This window comes from Tyto alba, unplaced genomic scaffold (assembly GCF_018691265.1).
Source record: "Tyto alba isolate M040663 unplaced genomic scaffold, T.alba_DEE_v4.0 Super-Scaffold_14, whole genome shotgun sequence".
NCBI classification, from domain to species: Eukaryota; Metazoa; Chordata; class Aves; order Strigiformes; family Tytonidae; genus Tyto; species Tyto alba.
The window spans coordinates 19078666-19100334 of NW_024881276.1; the positions used below are offsets into that span (position 1 = coordinate 19078666).

General features: G+C 34.7%; 1 protein-coding gene across 19 annotated transcripts in view; it reads right to left on the reverse strand.

Moving 5' to 3' along the window:
* The window catches only part of DMD (dystrophin), a 1076492-nt gene that overhangs the window by 426752 nt on the left and 628071 nt on the right, over positions 1-21669 (reverse strand). For all 19 annotated transcript variants that reach the window (XM_042788288.1, XM_042788292.1, XM_042788293.1 and 16 more), the window contains one exon: positions 10319-10494. In XM_042788288.1, the coding sequence (XP_042644222.1) occupies positions 10319-10494 (176 nt within the window). The remainder of the gene's footprint in view (positions 1-10318; positions 10495-21669) is intronic.

The following is a 21669-nucleotide window of genomic DNA, read 5'->3' on the forward strand; positions in this document are numbered from 1 at the left end:
AATTAAACAGTACTCCACAGAACAAAGAAATCCAGAAGTAAAATTTTCACAATCAAACATGTGACATTGAGCCCAGATTTCCAAGGATCAGGAAAAGTCTTTAAGCAGAATTATTTCAGAGATAAATAGACTAAATAAAACTGGCCTGGTGGAAATGTCCAAGAGGTTTAAAAAGATTTCAGAAAGTAATAATTGACAAATATCAAACCACTTATTATTTTCAACTACTGCCACACATCTAACAGTTTGAAGGATGCGTGCAAGACAGAAGTTACGATATTTCACAACAGAATAAACTGTCCCTCAGAAGCTGCAACCACCTTGTGACAGTAGTTAATGCAGCATGGACAGCCAGCCACCAACTTGTGGGATCAGTATCAGTGGGGTCAGCACCTCTTTCCAGCTGGAGAAAGACACAGAGATGCTTTGGTTTTCCTTCTTTCTTAAAGCTGTACCTCCCACTCATTTGAGCTATTCAGACAAAACCCTTTTTTTTTTTTTTTTCCCCAGTATAGATGAAATAGATTTGTATCAGCGCCACTATCAAAGTGATTTCTAATTAAGAAGTTGATGATTTCTGTAAATGATAAAGGCAGAAGGAACATGACAGTGACTCCCAATGTGTTTTGTACAGTTAAACAGGCACCAGTGAAAACCACCTGACAACTGCTCTACTGGATGTCCAATATCAACTTTCAATCTAAAAATTACTTACCTCTTACTGAAGAGAAATTATATCTTCAATACACAAAAGTCAATATTTCTAACTACACTTAGAGCATGAAAATATTATATTTAAAAAAAAATTAATATATTAACTGAAATACTTGGCAAATTTCTGCTGCTCTGAACAGGCTCTGAACTGCTTTAAATCCAGAATGGAATTCTAAATCAGCAAACAGATTTATTTGCTTTCATTCTTAACATATTATATTCTAATATCTACTAGATATATGAGCCTACTACTGCTCTTTTTTGAGCATATAAACAAATAGTTTCACAGCAACTGCTTGGAGATTAAGCAAATGCAAGCCAGTTCTGTCAAATCATTCTTTAGAGAAAAAAGAAAGAGAAAATATTTACTGTGAAAACAACAAAACCTTCTAAAAGTATTTACGTATTTATATGCGTGTATACATGTACACACGCATATATAGAGAAACATAAATACAGGTGTATATATATATACATATACACACATATACTTACAGTTATACAAACAAATATACAAAAAAGTGAACACCATAAATAGCAAAAGAAGCCAATTAACAGCCCTACTTTCCTGGTTTTGTATTAAATTTTCTTATGGAAACCTGCATGACTTTTCAGGAACTGTTTGTCAAGGATTTCTGGGAATGCAAAACATATCAATGAAAAGCCTTGATGCTGCTGGATTCTATTATTTCTTTTGCCTATGTACAACAGCTCTGAAACTTATGGAGTAGTGTTACACACCCAGAAATTCTGGACCTTCCTAAGGCATACGCTTACCCATTTTGATTGTACAGGGCATGCAGAGGAGGACCAACTTTACAGCATTAAATTTATTACAGTGTTCTTGACTGAGAAATGTGTATGTACTTGGGAGGTCAAATGCTCTTCTCAAGCCAAAATAGGTTATCTAAAATCAGTTAAGCAAAACATTTATTTTTGTGAAACTGAGGCAGATGGTATGCTGAGATCTGTAGGACTGCAACTATAAAAATTAAGAAAAACTATCTCCCTGTAATCTTAAAAGCAGAAGCACAACTTCAAATCTTTCTGAGGCAATGTGCCCCTCTGCCCTTATTATGTGCAATTCTGGGAATCAGTCATCCAGTGCAATGCTGTGAATCCCACAACAAAAGCTCTTTCCTCAATCTGACCAGATTCCCCAGAACATGAGCTCTGACCAACAGTTTTATTTTTCTTCTTTCCTACCACCACTTCTCAGTTGTAAAGAGCATAGCTCAGTGGAGGCATTATGTGATGGTACCCTTAGGATAAACTTGAGAAAGATAAAACTTTAAATATATTAATTCTGGCACAGAAAAGGCATGGCATTCAACTTAATGCACCTGAGAGCAGAATTATTGAGCTGTATAGTATTTTGAATGAGAAATCAAAAAGATTTCTTGTCTCCTAGTAGGGACAACAATTGGTAAGATTCCTTTTTCATCTTAACTACACTGTCAGTTTTATCACCCTTATGAATTCAACTGCAACCCTTAAAACATTTAAAATTTTTCCTAATCATGAAGGAAAGATTTTTACTTTGATAACTAATTCAAAAGTTGATCGGTAGGAATGAATTTTATTATCTGAGCAATGTGGGATGTTTTCAAACCAAGACTTTCCAGGAATTTTTTTAGAGAGGCTTACTTTAAATATATGTGCATATATATATGCACAGAACAGTTTCAGAATTCAGACCAAAAAAAATAATGCTCCATAAAGATCCACTTCCTTGTCCTAGTCAGGGACAGTATGTAGTATAGTAATTAAAAGGTCCATTGCAATTAACAGGAGCTGCAGGTGCACTTCATGATTTACTTTACAATTTGTTCTTGGCCTGCTAAAACATTACTTCTATTATAAATAATATCTTGCTTGACAAGTATCATATTATGCAAGCCACAAAAATAAAGCACTCTCTATATTAGCCAAACCAGTTAATCAAATAAAAAGTTTTAACTTGATGACTGATTACCCTTTTTGAACAAGCTGATTTCTATCACCGTAATTACATCTGGAACAATAGATACATGTAATTTCTAGGTGTTTAAATTCATTGCCACAACGACAAATTAACAGTAAATTGTTATTGAGGGAGTACGGGCTTCCATATGAGCCTAAACAAACTGAAATAAGGAGCACGAGGCACCAGTTGACTCAGACATGAACAGAGCAGCTCTCGAGGAAGCAGCTGAGTGAGGAATAAAATGTCATTTCAGCAGCTGGTTCTATGAAGCCAAGCAGATCCACCTCCAACACAGATTTGCATGCTGCTATATACTACTGCCTTGACTTTGAAACTAGCCTAAGTCCACAAAGAGCTTTTAAACTACATCTCTGTTGGAAAATGGTTTATTTAATTAACCCTGAAATGTAACCTATCTTGTTTGATGGAAAATTCTCAAAGTACAGGTGAAAAGTACAGAATTTCATATGTAACTTTTGGTCTACATAACTGCTATTCTCAAGCACATTACTTTGTGTTTTCTATATTAAAACATGGCAGCTTGCTGTTTGTATTTCTAAATTCATAAGGCCTCTTGGTCAACTGTTCTGACTGTTCACATAGATTTTATATACATTATACTTCTGGAAGCAAATGTATTAATATTCAGTACTTGATATTAAGTAGTAAATTAAATTAATTAAAATAATTATTTTTCCTAATAGCATTTTGTATATATGGTATTTCATAGATTAGGGATTAGTTTTCCTAACAGTATTAAACTGAATCAATATCAAATTCTTATAGTAGTCCACGAAATACCCTGAACAGATTTTTTTACTATCATTAATACTTAGTTATAATGGTTAGTTATTACATAAACATTCATGACCCATTTCAAGGATGCTTATATTTTCATTTACAGTTTCTAGAAACCATATGAAATGCCTACTGCATCTCATGTATTTTGTCCATAGTCAACAATGTGATACCAATACCATAGCAACCCGTAAATAGTTTGTGAAACACATCAGATGTTTACAGTTTGTAACTACACACAAGTGTTGCTGGACTTATTTGGGAGGTGTCAGCTAGAGATAGAAAATATGCAATCACAGGAGTAGGACAGATCTGCACTTCTGACTCATATTCCCACTTGCACTTCCAATAAGGTTTTGGTGCCTTTTTATTTTTTTAACATTCAGCTGTTGAGTGTGTATTTATGGTATTTCTAAGATTATGAATTTGTACATTTAGTAGCTGTTACTGAGAATTTATGAAGCCACCAAAATAGTAACTTGAAAATTCAGAGAAAATATTTACTAAGATATAATTAATTTTCTTTATTTCTTAAAAGAATACACAACTATGCTTCATTTGGTTAAGAAACTTTAAATAAAACAATTGAAATGAGAAATATCCCAGATACTTTAGAAAAGTCAGATGTAAATACTAAAGAGTAAGAAGTTTAGCTACACTACTTGTAAACACAATGCAATTTATACTAGAGTGATTCTTTTTTAATGATTTACTGTAAGAAATCTGAATGGTCAAAAAAAGAAAATTCAGATAATTCAAGAGGTAACTAATTTTATGTTGGAAAGAAAAAATTTATTTATTGACTTAAATGTCATGAAAACTCTTCATCCTAAACCACCTTTTAAATTGCCTTCCATATACTGAGTGTTCAGATGAAGGAAATCAACCACTGATAGATAGTGTGTTATGGCTAAAAAAGAGAATACTTTCATGAAAATAAAGTATGAAAAATATTAAAACATATATTTACTTTATAACAACTAGCTTTTATTTAGAACAGAATGTTTGTGTTTTTATATTCAGAAAAGTATTTGAAAGTATTCTGGTAAACAACTTTTGTTCTGTCATTCTTTCCATAATTACTTCAAAGTCACTTGAGTAGAGATCTGAACAGACAGGCTGCAGGTTCAAGCTCATTAAATGTGCAAATATATTTGCAGCTAAAATAATGAAAAATTCTCTTCCATTCAACAGAACCCAGTTTTAGCAAACATCAGATTGTGATGAATAAAAAAACCCCAAACTGCTTCTGAAACAGCTAAGTAATCTAATTCCTGGGAATCTGTTTTCAAAAATTACACAGGAAATTTTTAACAAAGATTTAAATGCAAAGAGCAGCCAGCATCACTGTTACAAGTCTGTTGACAACCTCATTTATGAGCCTTCACCTTATCAAGCCCCTATGTGAGATGCTGCATCTCCTCCTGATACACGCTCCCTTGGCTCTCTCTGCCTGGCCCACGTGTTCGTGCAGCTGGAGCGGAGGTGCAGGGTGACGCTGTGACCACAGCCCTGGGTCGTGCCACCACTTGAGTGCCCCGATAACAAGCCACTGCCTCCTTAAGCCACCCAAAACTTGAGTGTCCCAGTGGCATGATGCAGCACAGACATGCACAGCATAATATGGCTTGAGGCATCTCAGTGAACAAAAAGGCAGAGAGATCTTCTAATGGAGCAGTTTATAAGATTTTGTATTCAAAATGATTGCTGGAGTACAAAGAGAAGAAACAGACAGGTTTTTCCCCCATCTTTAGTCTGGGGTTAGTAGCATCTATTCAAGCACCCACTGCAACTTCCCTTAGTCTCCAAAGTCTCCCTTTCCGTTTGAGTAACACTGTTCCAGAGTACAAATTCAAGCTTTTCCAAAATATGCCACTTGCTGTGAAATGCTATCAAAAACTCAATTAAATTCCTGATTTGCTAACTATCAGTGTGTATCAGGCTTTCAATCAAGTTTGACTTTGTTCAACTGACTGGTCTGTTCCAAAGTCTGTAATATGATAAAATGACTAGATGTTCTCAGATTACATTCTTACCTAATTCTTAGCTGGATGGATTAGACTGCAAGATACAGAAACATTAAACACTGAATTCAAACTTCTACATCTTTGAAACTCTTAGATAGAGGCAAATGAAAGATAACATCCTACACAAACATAAATCAAGCATAACCTCTTGATCTTCAGTACCAAAGAAAGGTGTTTCAAAGCCAATGTTAAGTCTGTGCTTTTTCTGGGATCAGCATTTGACCTTTTAAAACTTAAAACGAACTTATCTTTACTGAAGAGAAGTACAGATCCCTCAAATTGTTTTGAGATTTAGTTTGTTTTCTTGTCTGTTTTTAATTAAGTTGTCCTCTTATGGTCCAAATAATTCTTATTCATTAGATCTGCCAGACTACCACTAAGAGTAATATTAGTGTCTAGTGAATTTATGATCAGTTTCAGTTAATTCTAGAATATCAGAGTTTAGATCTGGTTTACAGTTCTTAATATGCAGGCAGTTTAATATTTATTCCAAATGATTGTATGAAAACTGGATTAACATGTTGAAATTCTCTGAGTTATATCATGTATCAGTCTTCCTTTTTATAGTGAAACTACCACAGGGTTCATGATTGTTACGGGAAATACTTTGAATTTATAGTGTTCTTTATCAATGCAGTGATAATATGTCCTCATACAGAATGTGTAGTAGACCATTTAACAGTGCATCCTCAGGAAAACTGACAAAGTAATTCTGCAGAACTTCCCCCTCACCCCCAGCCCCGAAACATAATCAGTGCATCAGAACATGAAAAATTCCCAAGTGTGTCAGAAAAGCTAGCCCAACAGATTGCCACCAACATTGCTAACAGGAGATGGCAATTAAGGGGAGCATAGAAGACTGGCCACTTTCTTTAGTCCATTCAGCTCATACTCCAGCAGAATTGACTGTCATTAGATTATGCATTTTATAGGGCTGAGTCATAGTACTTTCCTCCATAATCTGTAGCCAGCAAACCTCAGACATTCAGAAACCATAACATAAAAAAGTAATTTTTAAATTGATTTTACTATCTCTTACAGTTTAAACAAGTACCCTTTACTTCTGGTATTGAGGAATTAGGTGAGTAACATTTAATTCCACATTGTTTACCCATCACTTAAATTTTTTAAACATGAGTCATATCCCTCCTGAGACTTCTCTCCAGATCCCCAAGTCCTCACTCTCTCCTCACAGTGCAGCCACTCCAAACTCTGACTCATTTTAGTTGCCTTTCTCCATCTACACTTTCTCTAAGTCAGTCATACCCTTTGACATGCAGAGGGTAGATCCGCATACAGGACTCAACATGAGCATGCCACAATGTTCAATAGCAGCAGAAGAATAATTTTTCCTTTTGTTCTCAGTAATGTTGCTCATGTTGCCTAAAATATTACGGCCTTTTTTTCGGCTGTGTCTCCATACTAAGCCTGAAAGCATTCTCAGTGGTAATGTCAGGATCACTTTCTTGAGTTGTAACTGCCATTTGCAAGCTCAGCACCATGTAAGCATGGTACAGATGGTTTCTCTGAAATATTAGTTACTTCACATTTGTCTATGCTGAAGATCATCTGTCACTTGTTGCTATCCACTCAGTTTTGGAGTTTCTCACTATCACCTCAGCATTTGACTACCTGAGAGAGCTTAATGTCATGGTCATCCTTGGAAATGTCACCATACACCTCCTATCTCCAACTAAATTCTCACATTTGTGCACCTTACAAAAATATCTATGTTGGTTCCTGTTACTCCTCCTCCCTCCCCCCACCCCAATAAGCATGTTTGAATTTAGCTTGAGAAATATGTCCAAAATTGAGTGTCTATTGCGCAGGATTATCAAAATAAATTTCTTCCATCTTGGTAAGGAATAGCGAAATAGACTTTACAGTATATAAAACTCCCTTGCCATTTAAATAATGCTTAGCAACATTACACTTGAAATTGAAATAACTGTCAGATTTCACTTCTGGAATCCATTCAATTGCTAATTTCTTCTCACTTCCTTTATCTTGAGATATGCTGAGCCCAAAAATGTAATTGAAAACAAAATTTCAATTGATCACTACTCTTCTGTTTAAGCTACTGAGAATCAGCTTTCAAAGCAGAGCACAATGTACTAACTACAAAGAATAAAACATAAAATCTATTTAAAAATTTTAAATCAGTTTTCTGATTTTCAGAATGTTCTAAAAGTTTGTATCTGTTTTATTTTTCTTTGAAATCATTAAATGAAAATGTATCCTACCCAGTCTCCTCTCCTTTCAGCAACACCTTCTTCCACTGTGATTTTAAAATGTGGTTCCATTTTCTCATTCTCAAAATTGACTTAAAAATCTTAGAAACTCCTTCACAATCATAAAGTTCTTTTAACCGTACATGTTTTCATTTTTTGGAAAACTGAAGTGACCCAAAACGTAAGTGTGCTGGCTTAGGAGTCTGTTTGGAAAATAGTCTATTAAAGCTATTTCAAAAAAGAGGAGTCAAAATATTTTAGTTCACGTAGATCTAATGTAATTTATATTATACTGAGATACCGAAGTAAATTTTCCATAGTACAAACACACGCAATAGAAAATGCTGTGTCAATATCAGCTCTTTCAGATTGCAAGTAGAGGTCTCTTCCCTCAAATTTTCTTGTTTGTCCCATGCTGTTTTTTGTTAACGAAGAATTAAAGCATTTTGCATGACATGGGTTTAAAGTCGTAAAAAGAGAGAACCTGACTGTACCCCAAACCAAATTAGGACAACAAATGAATAACTAGAAGATGCCAAAGAATAAGAGAGACTAAAATCTCATGACACCAAGGCTACATGAATACTGTGCATCAGATAAACTTATGGTCTTTTCATGCCTACAATCATCAGTAATTGAGACCTAGCTAGAATACACCATGTATTCCTGTCAAGTAGGACTCTTTCTTTTGAAAATCCAGTCTGTGAGAGTGAAAAGATGAGGGAAAGAAGAAAAAGCATGTACTGGGAGGCAGCAGCTAGACTGAGGGTAGGATCTGTTTCCCAAATCTGGGAGCAAAAAGCATTCCCTGGCTGTGACACAGCTGGGAAGACCAGGTGATGAATAGAATGTAAACTGCTGTCCTGATGCACACAGGTCTTGCTACAGTACATCAAAAGCATTTATATCAGTTTAACACAACACTCTTTGTATTCATTCTAGAGCAATTTATTTACCAAAATGCATTTATTCACACAGAATTCACTAACTGAGGTTTCTGCAATCATTGTTCTCAAAATTACACGAGCTGTAATTGCACAGGAAAGCAAACCAACCAGCCAACAAGACAAACAGACCAAAAGGAGGAAAGCATGTGCAAATGTTTATTTAGGAACCTTCATCTAGGGAACATAATTGTACTATTCCCATTTAACAGGTCCTAGGCTTCCTTAAAATGTAGAATGCCAAGAAATTCCATATACTGCTAACACCGCCTTGAGCCAAAACAACATTCAGATACACATTTCTATTGATAAATGAAGGAAAGTGCACCACCAATCTTTATCAGAACTGTAACATATTTCAGGTTGTCAGACAAAGCTCAACCACCAATCTCTTTCTTCTGTGCTGCCGAAGTAGCTTACAGGGCTATTAAAATGATGTGTTATCATTTTGTAAGTGTTAGCACTTACATAACAAGTTAAGGCTTCGAAACACAGATGGGTTTTCATTGTACAAAAGAACAGCTTTTAGGGTGATAAATAAAGGCCAAGGACTCCCTTGCATAACAAGCAGCATTACCATCAACACTTGGAAATACAGCAGAAACAAGTATTTAAAGGACTGCTGTAGCTTCTGGCAGCTGTAGCTTACTTGTTGCATCTCCTTCCTTTAACATGTTCCAAGAGAAACTTTAATAATGATTAAAGCCAATAATAACTTTTTCTGGACACTCCCTTACCACTCCTGCAAACTTTTTCACAGCTTTTGGCCTCCACAGCTCTAAACCAATAAAATGATACATGACACATCAGAAGTTGCTGACTACTAGTTCTTCCAGTACATCTCTAGCACTCATTAATGTAGCTCCATATGAATATTCTGGGTTTCAAAAAACATGCATGAATAAGCTCTATCAGTGATTGTGTTTTAAAGCAGAATGCCATATCAATTTAGGCATAGAATCTAGGTTAAGATCATAGGCTTTTTTTAAACCCAGTATAAACAGCAACAACATTTTTTTTTTTAGTTTAAAATTCTCTTTTTAAAAAAATCAAACCATTTTTGTATTATCTGTAACTCAAACGCTCTAGCTTCCTGTGACTGCATGAGAACAAAATATTGAACTGAAAGTGATTATAAATAACATTAAATTAACCAATCCGTTCTTTGTATCCAACCTATGAAATGCATATGTTAATGGAATTAAAGATGAGAAGTGAATTAGATTAGGATTAATAGTATCAATTAGCTAAGGTATTATTAGTACTACAGAGATATCTTTTAATGACATACTATCAAATAGAAAGATGATAAATCAACTGTAAATTCTGTAAATGAATTTTCAATCTGTTCTACATTTAATCAAGTAATAATGTATGATTGTTTTTTGTTTTTTGTTTTTTGTTTTTAAATATTAGGAGTGAAATTAAAAAAATGTGGAGTATGGAAGGGAGCAGTGGTCACTGACAGGAGTAGGTAGGAAAGAAGAATTAAATTATAGCAGATATGAATGATATTACTGATCATTCATTTTGAATATGAAATCCCCGGAAACTGAGAGCTCCTTTGAACATTTCAGGCAGAAGTAAATCAAAAATAACTAAAAATAATTTCACAATATTTTTCCTCTTTTAACCTACCTCTTTTTTTTCTCTACCAGCTGTCTACAGATCTCTTGCCACCTGGTATTCAAAATTTCCAGTTGTTTCTTCAGCACCTTTGCATCTGTTGTTGATGACTGCTCAATAATCTCTTCACCAGTTATGTTCAATGTTTTGACGACAGTTTGCTGTCGCCCAATGCCATCCTGAAGCTCCTGCAAAATACACAACACATACACATATTCATAAAAACGACAAGCATGAAACAAAATGCTTCATCACATACTGTCCAGATGGAAAGAAGGGAAAGTTTTTCCTCTTCTCTGAATTCCAAATGAAAAATCCAAAGGTGAGTAGACAGAAAGACAACTCATGTTTTTGTAAAAAGTACCTTTCGGTGCATCTCTGCCTTTTTTCTTCTCCTGTATTCTTGTCTGCTAGAGATCATTACAGTAATATTATGCAGATCAATTAATAAGTAAAACTTGTGAACAAATTTACTTCTATACCCCTAAAGGTGTACACCATGTTTATTTAATAGTCTATGAAGCACTGTAAAATTTCAAGTGCACAGTGTTTGGACTTCCTATTAGCTATCAACACAAAAAGGCGATGTCGAGAACACAAAGACCGAAGTACTTCTCCTGATGCCATTAAAGAACATGTTTGTCTCCAGTTGTGAGAATCCCGATAATTCATTCTCCCGTGTTTTGTGGGGGGTTGGTTGGTTTTGGTTTGGTTTTTTTTTTTTTTTTTTAGTAGAGCTGGGGGGAACTACACTTCTAAGGAAAAATATTACTTACATTGTTTCTACTTAAAAAACAAATTTTAAAACTACCAAAAGGTAACCAAGATTGGACCATTTTTCAAGTTTCAGTAGTTGTATTGGGATAAATTTTCTCTACCTTTTATCATTAAAAACCTATTATACCTGTAGCTACCTTAACTCATGTTTTAAAACAACATAGTTCTGAATCTGTAGCTTAGATTTTAACACTGTATGCCTGCTTAAGGAAGTTCATCTTTATAAATAAGGAAATAAATCTTTTCATATTTTTAATCAGCAGTAGAGCATGAGTATTTTTTTCCCTTGGATTCCTCAAAAACTACAAGCAAGGAAGGGTAAAATAATTTTCAACAGTTTATTGCTAAAATAAGCAGAAACTGAAATAACTTCAGCAATCTACACTGAGATTCACACTTATGATAGCTTTCACAATCTCAGGAAGTGTGTCTGAATCCTATCTGTGTACAAGATCTTTCAAGTAAAATGCTGAATCTATGTTTTCTGGAAGAAATGAAATATTTTAGCATATCATATTCTGCAACAACATTATATGCTTGTTTTCTCTTTCTAAATGCATAATACAAATTACAGAGCAAGTTCGTAAATCTGCATGTTAACATTAAACTAAATTTGGCCATAAACTTGTTAAAATTGGCACGATACAGCTTTCCAGGAATGTACAAGATGAACATTACTACTACTGATGCATTTTTTTTAATGTATCTTGTCCATTAGATCTTCAGGCATGAGGTTATGATTGAAAGTTCACAAACTGAACCACACTGAAGTTAACTTGCTTTTTAACATGACCACACCTCAGTTGCCAGCTACTAAATTCATTAAACTGCAGCAAGTCAGTTGCATGCCCTATCCCAGCTTTTGCACAGATTTTACCCAGACAGGTTGAACACCAACACCACTACAACCCGGGGGGCACGGAGGTTGGTGCCAGCTAGCCACTGCGACATTTACCCACGGTCCTGGGCAGGAGTCGTAGCTGAGGCAGAAGTTTTCACAGTCGAGACTAAGTTTATTCTTCTTATACTTGCTGTATGGTTTTCTTATAGTTTCTTTTAGATTGTTATAAAAGAGAACAAACCCAAAACCTCTCAGGAAATCATTTATTCTGGGGGGATTTTTTTCCAAACTGTTTTCACATCCCATAGTTTCAGAATAAAAGAGTAGCTGTGATGACCATAATGTTACAGTAATCTGCATACCGTTTTATTATGTTTTGACAGGATGAGAGAACTTTTTCTGCTGGATTCTAGCACATTACAGCAATATAGTCACATTGCATCAAGCACCCAGGTGACCCAAAGTGTCCCAGCACACTTTGCTTTGCCTCTGGAACATGCAAGATTTTAAGATACCATTGTAGCAGATATTGCAAGATTTCCGAGATCCAGAAAAGACCTACAAAAGCCTCTTACTCCAAGGTAGCAGTTTTCCATTCCTTTATATGAGACACATTAATACAACAATATCTGATCCAATCTTTGGCTGTTATTATCACTTATAAGATTTACTATTAGGAATAAATATCAGTAATCAGCAGGTAGTTTGCCTAAATGCAGATATTCTATAATATCGTGAGGCTGAAAATTCATTGATCTTTCCAGTACACACCTCAGTGTTGGTAATGCACAGCTTAAAATGAATATCTAGTTTTTGCACACATTCATTGTATTTCACACTGATTTTAGCACTAGCCTTTGCCTTATGCAATAGGGAGCATTATACAGGTAAATCATAACAATAAGATGTATAGTCCAAGGAAAAATACATCACAGTAAGTGACTTATTTCCAGTGATGCACCTGAAACAATTGTGCTACTGCATACACCTGTAGGAACTTAAGATCCATACCACTTAGAGAGAAAAATAACTCAGAACAAAGCTTCTACTTATATGCAGCAGGACTGTTCATTTGGAATAGGTCATCGAGGCAAGGAGAACAAAGAAGGGAAATTTTACTTTCTGAACTCCAAAGTTTTTAGAATTAAAACTTGTAGAAATTAGAGGTTATCTCTGCACCAGCTTTTCTAAATGACAGAAATAATCACCAGTCAGTATACCATTGTAAAGTAAAATGCTAATTAAAAAATCCATTTAAATACTCTAGCTGAGCCCTTTTCCTGCATTCACAGCATCTTAATTTTTTTTTTTTCTCCATCCTTCAGCATGCATCCCAAAACAAAACAAAAACCCCAAATATTACACGATTTTCACACTTACTTCAATTGACACAAAATTAACCATGGGAATTTTCTGCTTTATCCTGTGGCATATTATGCAATAGGCCTTACTTATGAAGTAAAAAAAAAGAAAATAGCGGCAGAGATGTTCTTTGAATTTACGATCCCTAATGCCAAAGTGGGAACCTCATGTAAGATGTGTAGGAAGGAGAAGTGCAAACTTCCACCAGAACATGTGAGAAGACTTCTGGCCATCTGGATTTCAAATCACCATAAAGAACCCAAACTAAGATTATTTTTTTCCCAGTACTCTATGCATTTTATACTTTTCACATGATTAAACAGAAACACATGTGCTGATGATGTTTATCTAGATTCCACAGCCTAAGAAAAATAAGATTTTCCGTGATACTGAATATGGATACTGCACAAAACACAGCAACCCATGAAGACATTTAGGGTTTTTTAAAAGTATTTTTGTATAAAGTGGATGATCGTGTTCTTAACTGTTTTGTTGAAAGTCATGTTTTCACACACTCATCCCAGATCTATGAGCTACAAAGATTCTTTTCACAATTTAAATTCAGTATCTAAAACTTGTCAACAGCTATAGTTCCCTATTCATTCCCCCTCTATCCTTGCCACACACCTGCATGAGGGCAAGGTGCTGCAAGAGTTTGCTTCCCATGGAGAGTTTATGGTGCTACAATGAATCTGCTCCTTGTAGTTTCACTTGGCATTTCACTCCTTCATACAGAAACGGCAAAGCTAAAGGAGACATTGCCCTTTGGATTCCCATCTTACTCAGAAGGCCATCCGAGACACTTCTACTTGCAATTATACAGTTTCTAATCACTTTATGAACAGAATGAGCAAACAAGCTTAATTAAAAATTAGATGTTTATATAATAGTCAAAATAAAACAACTCAGACTATCATATTCATTCACACAGAGCTGATCAAGATTTTGAGTGGATTGCAGATACTTCTAAATACTTTGTGTTTTCAACATGTTGCATTTTTAGCTACTAAGAAAAGCAGATGATAGAAGACTAATTTTTCTTTCTTGTGATTCCCAAGCATAAGTAAGCAGGGAATGACAAATCATTAGGTGAGGTATAAATATTCCTTCAGAATAAAAATTGCAAAACCAGGATATTAAAGGACTTCTATCTCTCATATAGATGTTTTTACACTCTGATAGCTACCTCAGCTAATTTAGTACGATAAATTAAAACTGCCAAGACATTCATATGATGCTTCTTTGCTTCAGTGAGTTTCTTTTTACTTTCCAAGATTTACCTAAAATTAGAAATTATGCACACTCTTTCAGAAAACTTCCAATTGGAACAAAAGCGAAAAAGAAAAAATGGGCTGGGGTAAAGATGGGAAAATCCTCACTAAGGTCAAGAGTGCTGATTTTGCAACGGCAGGGGACTCTGCCCATAATCAGCTTGAAAACTCTGACCTAGTTCGCTATTGGTTTTAATTTCTGTTCTCACTTGTGCTTTCTGGTCCTCGAAGCAACTGCTTAGTGACAACACTAGAGCAGTTGCTTTATGATATTTTTCAAATCAAACATAAAAAAAGGAAGTGGGGGAAAAAAAAAAAAAAAAGGATTCTTTGTGAATCACCTTGTAATGCATGCATTGGAGAAGCAGCAACGAATACCTGTTGATGCAATCACAGTATTTTGCCTAACTAACAAAATAAATGCAAACAATATGCTCACCAAAAAGGCTCTTGACTGACATTTGATTCTCTTTTTAAAGCCCTGACTGTGCCGCCTTCTTGGTTTAGGCAGCTGCCAGTAACCTTATTTTGCCAAGAACAAATAAAACTGACAAAAAACTGTTTTTTTTCAAATCCAGTCCTATATTGAGCAATTTTATCTACTGCATAAACAATATATAATTATAAAAAGTTATGGTACCTTAGGTACTTTTTATAGAATTTTTTAATTTGAAATATCAGAAGTCCTGAGTTGGTTTTTTTTTTTAATGGATGCTTACTAACAGTTCAGTATTTATGTTGTGATAACACTGCTACACATTTGCTTAACCTATAACCTTTTTATATTATTTTTCTTGAGAAACTATAATTAAACATTTTTTAGACAAAGAGAAGTAACTTATAGAATTGGTTAAACAATTTACCAGCCAATTTCAAATATCCTAGTTGCCACCATTTTTCCTGATGCCTTTCACTATACTCATGACAACGGAAAAGGCAATGTGACAAAAAGATAAATTATTGGTTCAGAGAGATTCCTAGTACTAATTGAAATAGTAAAAAAGGAGAAGATTTGAGTGGATGAGGATTTGAAATAAACAAGTTGGATTGCTTTTCCCATATTACGTATATTAAATTAAATATTCATAGTCCTTACCCACTTACCTAAGTGGGTACCAGAATGGCATAATTTCTTTGACTTTGTTATTTCTTAGTTAATTTTTACATATAACACACAACTCTTTCTTCAATCTCATTTCCTCTTGTCATTGAATGAAATAACATTTTACTGTTTAACTTAATCAGAAGCTACTCTATGAGTATTTTTACCAGCACTTTCCTCTTTTCATTGTAGTAGACAAATGTGCTTAACAATAATTTATCATTATGGAAAAGCCCTGTAGCAACATGAGGAAATACCACAAACAAGCTAACTTCTGTCAAAGACACTAGCTGGCACAAAATGTTTTAAGAAAAAATATTGTATTGCCTCTCTTTAATTTAGAGTAAGCCACAGATCCTAGAAGCATATAAAGGTACTATGCACCACTTCCAGAAATCTGCAGTCGTGATTTTGACATTAATGTGCTATTCTTCAGTCATTTACATAAATTTCTCTTCTGCCTTAAATTGAATAAAAGCATAAGGTTGACATGAGAGTGTCTACCCAGATGCAACAATATAAATCAGAGAACTGTGAAAACATTTGGTGGAAAACTATCCCCAGAACAATCTGCTAGCATTTGGTTACCAGAATTAATTTATCCATTAAGAGTATGTACCTCTGCTCAAGATTCTATTAGAAATAAGGAAGAAATTAATTTTCCAGGCAGTTAAATCACATTGATTTAATCTGGAGACACATTATCCGCACTTTGTTAGGATTAAAACAATCAACAAAAATAATATACGTTGTTTCCTAGCTGGTTAGTTATAAACAGCTTTGCAATCTTCATTGTTTTGTGTCCATTATGTTTGTTATTGTGTTATTATTATGAATTATGGAATCTCAGGGAAGCTGATGGAGACAGAAGAGGCAAAAAAACATTAAAAAGTTGAAGGTAATGTTTGATAAGGAGTTGAAAATAATTTAAAGCAAAATGTTTTCTTCTTAGCATAAATTATAGGAATTATTATGGCTCGAATACTACTATCAACTCTGTGAAAAGAGCAGCATTTGAAAGAGCTGGCAGTACACTCTGGGAAGATTCCAACTGTAAATCAGAACTGGATGCATTTCATCAGTTGTACTGGGTTTGTACATCAACTGTACATGAGAAACCAATGGAAAAGAAAATTGCCGCAAACCTGTTTTCTGAGTAAACAATAAATATTGTATAATAACAAGGAGATTTCATTCTTCCTCTGACTGAAATTGTTAATAGAATTATTTGTGGTATAAGAAACAGTTTATATAAATAGTTTATAAATAATACAAAAATTTTTCTTGATTTGGTATGCAAACTGCATGGTTGGAGAGCCTTAGGAAAGTACTATTCGATCTTATTTTGTATATCATGTATGTTTTCTATAATTTGATGCTGTTTAATTTAAAAAAACCACAAGGTCCAGAGTTGCCCCAGATGCACTGCTGGCTGTCCATAACTGCTACTGTACACAAATAAATGTGGGTAAAATGCAACTCCGCAATTGTACACTTTAACAAATTAAATGGTAATAGACAACTTGTCATATTCTGCTAAAAGCTCCTCATCAGGAAGAGTCCCAGATTTGTTTGAAAGTTTTAGTAACTTCCAGACCTTATCCCTTGACTGCACCTCTTCCTTCTAGAAAGAGGGGTAATTTCAGTCTTCATAAAACAAGGCATGAAAATCCTGCATTTTACTTACACAAAGTTTTCAGTCTACTCTGCTGTCCCTCATAAAGTAATTGTCTATTATACTTTAATAGCCAAGTAACTCCACACTTCAGCTTGCAACAGTAATTCCAGGTCTTTGTCACCACTGCCTATGCTGCTGTCAACTGTAACTCCAAATGCATCTCTGGTTGTTCTTATTAATACTTGATGAATTCTCCTTCATAATTAGCTTTTGAGAGACAGATACCACCCAGTAGGACTTGTTACTATGAATTTCACCAAGGTGACAATCTGGTTTATGAGAAGATCAAGCAGAAGTTTTTTTTTCCCTGTTCACTATAAGAAAAATAAGCTAACCTGAATTTGTCTCTTTCTCTAATGGAAATTTCTCATACCATTAAATCCACAGGGCTAAGAAAGATAACAGGATGTCAATGCTTTCAAACTAAAATTTCCCTTCATGTATACCTACTGCAATGAACCTATTTTGAAAACATTAATCAACTTTGTCTCAATTTCCTTGCTCCTCAGAAAGATCCAGCTTGGAGCTTACTGGCTCTTGAAGATCTTCTGAATGCAACCACTGAGTAACTGGTTCTAAAAGCTACCTCCTACCCCTGCCCAAAGACATTGTGAAAATCTGTGTGTTACATTTTTGTCTTTGCTTTTCTTTAACCATGCCTGGAAAAAAAAGTTACAGAGCAGTCTCTGGGCCTTAGAAGCATTGAAAAAAAATATATTATTGGTTCAGATGAGAGCTGACCTTGACAATTTAGTCATCTTATTAAAAATTATTTAGATAAATAGTATTGTCTTCAAACACTGACACTTTGCAATCAAACTAACTCCTTGTGGTTTTATAAAGATATTCACCAGGGGATTAATTAAAATAAAAAAGGAAAACTCTCTCCCATTGTTTCCAGTGATATGTAGTTATTAAAATGGACCATATTCCTTTAAATTTACATTTCATGTTCCTTTCTAATGTGACACAAAATTATGATGAATGAGATTTTGGTACTAAACTGTGAAGTACGTGACCAAAGGTCTATTTTGTGTTTCTAACCCAAATTACACAGTTGTTTCTTATTGGTATATTAATTCAATTTAATTTTAGAACTGATTTAGAAATACCACAGGGAGAAAGAAGAGACGTTTTTTTCTGAAAAAGCTTCACTGCTATTGCATAATAACTATAATGCTTCAGGTTAAATTCATAAAATTGAACTGTAAGTCCAAAATCCTACTCACTGGTTTTGTAGCACACATGCATGTCACAGAAATATATTAATTTTCATATTGAGATAACACCAAAATGTAAAGACAAGCCTCTGTCAAACAACTTTTCCATTTAGCTCTACACATAATAGTACTAAGTTGAGACTATGGCCTGACGTGATACCATCTTTCATTTGCAATTTCTGATATTTATAACTTTTTGATATTTTACCTGCTCTGCAAAGCTAAAACTGAGAAAACAATGTCAACAACAAGAAAAAATGCATCCTCCACCTTCAATCCCTTTCCAGCTATCACAAATCAAACTACTCACACAATAAGGCCCTGCATATTAAAAATAACAACATGGCCTAGTTTCTTCAAATATAGCTTATTCTTAAGTTTTCAAGGACATTAGTACTACTGATGGAATTACCTTAACATCAGCCCAGTATTTTTAGCTCGGTGGTTTTATTCCAACTCAATGTGAACACAGTTCTTAATTTTCTGCCATGTTTAAATCAAATGATTTTTCTTAAATTAAAAGCAGATAGTTATTATACGGTTATGAATTCACAGCTTCTCCTGATTCTTACAGAAATATCCATACCCTTGCATAAGCCAAGTTATTTTCTATATACCTCCTGTGCTTTGAAAACTAGAAAACTTCAAGTTCCTTTCCTCTATAATCTATACCTTGAAAGTACCACCCCTAGTCTTTAACTCAGCAGCACTGGAATAAATATGTGTGCCTCAGCACCATGTTTTCATTTCAGTTGTGATATTTAAACTGTAATATATTATCTCTTTCTTTTGAAATTGCTAGATTGTCATTTGTCAGTGCCTCTTGCTATGAAAAAACAACAACGACCCATTACATAAAAGTAGCAGACTGGAAATACCGAACAAGCTATATATATTGACTCCCTAGCGCTGGGCATTTATAGCCTCCATTTAAGACAAAGTACTGCAGATATCGCCCCTTTCAAGCATTTGGGAGACTATTTATATAACCTTCACTTTCTGAGTTTTCATCCACATCTTTCACACTTCATTTTAAAGCATGTTAAAATGGTATATACGTTTTTTCAATCAGAAAATCCACACGTATTTGTTTTACATCACTAATATTAAAAAAAAAATATATTTTTGACAGGCATGGGAAATGTTTCTATATACTTTTTTATTCCACAGAAACTGCAAAATCAGTCACATATCAGATAAGACAGAAAAACCCACCACTAATCACGTCATGTCTGCTTGTATAAAAAAAAAAAAAAAAATAGAAAAAAGGGTTTGGACCAGTGGTCAGCATACACTGGCTTGACTGTAACTGGAGCAAGTCATTAGGGAATAAATATATCCTGGGCAATATCCAGCCTGCAAAAGTGGCTTCCCAGTTATGAAGAATTACTGCCATAGGCAAGAGGATGAATTGATTTAGGCTTGCAACTGTTTACATACAGACAGCTTCAAGTGCAAAGCAAGTAAAATCGTATTAAGTACCATGTACTTACCTGTTACACATCATTGTATTATGGCCTTTCATTGCAACAATATGAACAAACCAAAGTTTCAGTGAGATAACTCTGGCAAAATTCAAATATTTACTGAAATTTCAATTAGGCTAAAACCAGAAAATTATAAGACAAGACAGCATAAAAGACTGATTATAGCAACAAAGTTATTTCCCTGACTTGTGCTAGAAGTATAATGTATCATAATGTCAACTCTCTTGACCTTAAGACAGACCCAAAAATCCCTGCCAATTCATTTACCAGAGGATTTTGGCAGCCAGAATTAACTGTCCAATTTCTGCTTCTCCTCCTGTCACCATTAAGGCAGCGTTTGCCCCAAGCCTCTTAGCAAGACTAACTGGTGGGAGAATGCCAGTGGTGAGGGACAGATGACAAACCAACCAGTTTCTAAGCAGCTATCATGTCATCTTCTTTCTTCCTCTGTTTTGATTTTGCTGGTCCTTCCTTTGCCTTTCATATCTCCACCAACTCTGGATTCCTCAGAGCTGTTGCTTTAGCTCTTACAGTGCTGAGGAGAGGCTTTCTGTCCCAGTTGAGTCACAATAATTTAAGGAGACTGGCTTTACCCCCTACAACCACAACTGGGGTGTTTCTCTACCCCTGCCACACTATATTTTCTTCAGTATCTAATAGACTTAGCCTGTGTATCCATCTTGTTCCTTCTTCAGAGCATAATTATAGCATTTGGGGTCTGATCTTTTATTAATTCAAATGCTTTCCTAAGCATGCCAGTGTTGCTACTCAAGGGATATCCGATTTACATATTCCCATAATTTAATTTCTGATTGCTAAATTCATCAGCTTGCTTCAAAGTAGTTGATATTATAAACATAGTAAGACTTTCAGGAACTGATGTTCATTGCATATTTAATGTTAACATATTTTTCTCAATACAGCACCACATTTTCAAAGTATGAATCAATATGCTTATATTGAAAATTTACTTTCAGTAAAAAACATACCTCTTGGCATCCTGATCTTTTAGATTAAGAGAAGCAGGCTGAGTTTTAAACATCAAGGATTAGAAATAATTTATTTTATTGGGGGGTGGGGGGGAGGTGGGGGTAGGCAACAAAGCAATACATTAAACACTTTATCAACAATAAATGGTTCCACTAAAATTAAATCAGCTGTGATAACTTTTATGGGCACCTGGTATTCTCCACTGGATAACAAAAAACTTCAGTTTGGCTCTTCTTACCTCTTCAACCAGAGGTAGTATTGAAATGGTTGTATCAAACCTGAGAGAAATATGTATTGAAAACAGAAGAATGCTAGAGTAATGATGGGGAGCCAGGCAGCATAAAAAGCTTGGCCTGAATAGTAGTTCAAGAAACATTACTTCACTTTCTGAATGTGTCGCTATTTCATAGACTTGTTACAAACACACAAAAAAAAGATGACGACGTTTACATTTTTTTCTCTACTGAAATATTTAATAAGGTTATGGTGGTTTACTAGAGATCTGACCCATACAAATGTATGAAGAAAAAGTGTGAAGTTGTAAATTCTTTAATGTGTTTGGCTTCCCTGGCTCATGGATGCTGAGGGCACTCAGTAGTACTCTGAGCAAGGTTCCAGCAAAATGGCTTTCGAGG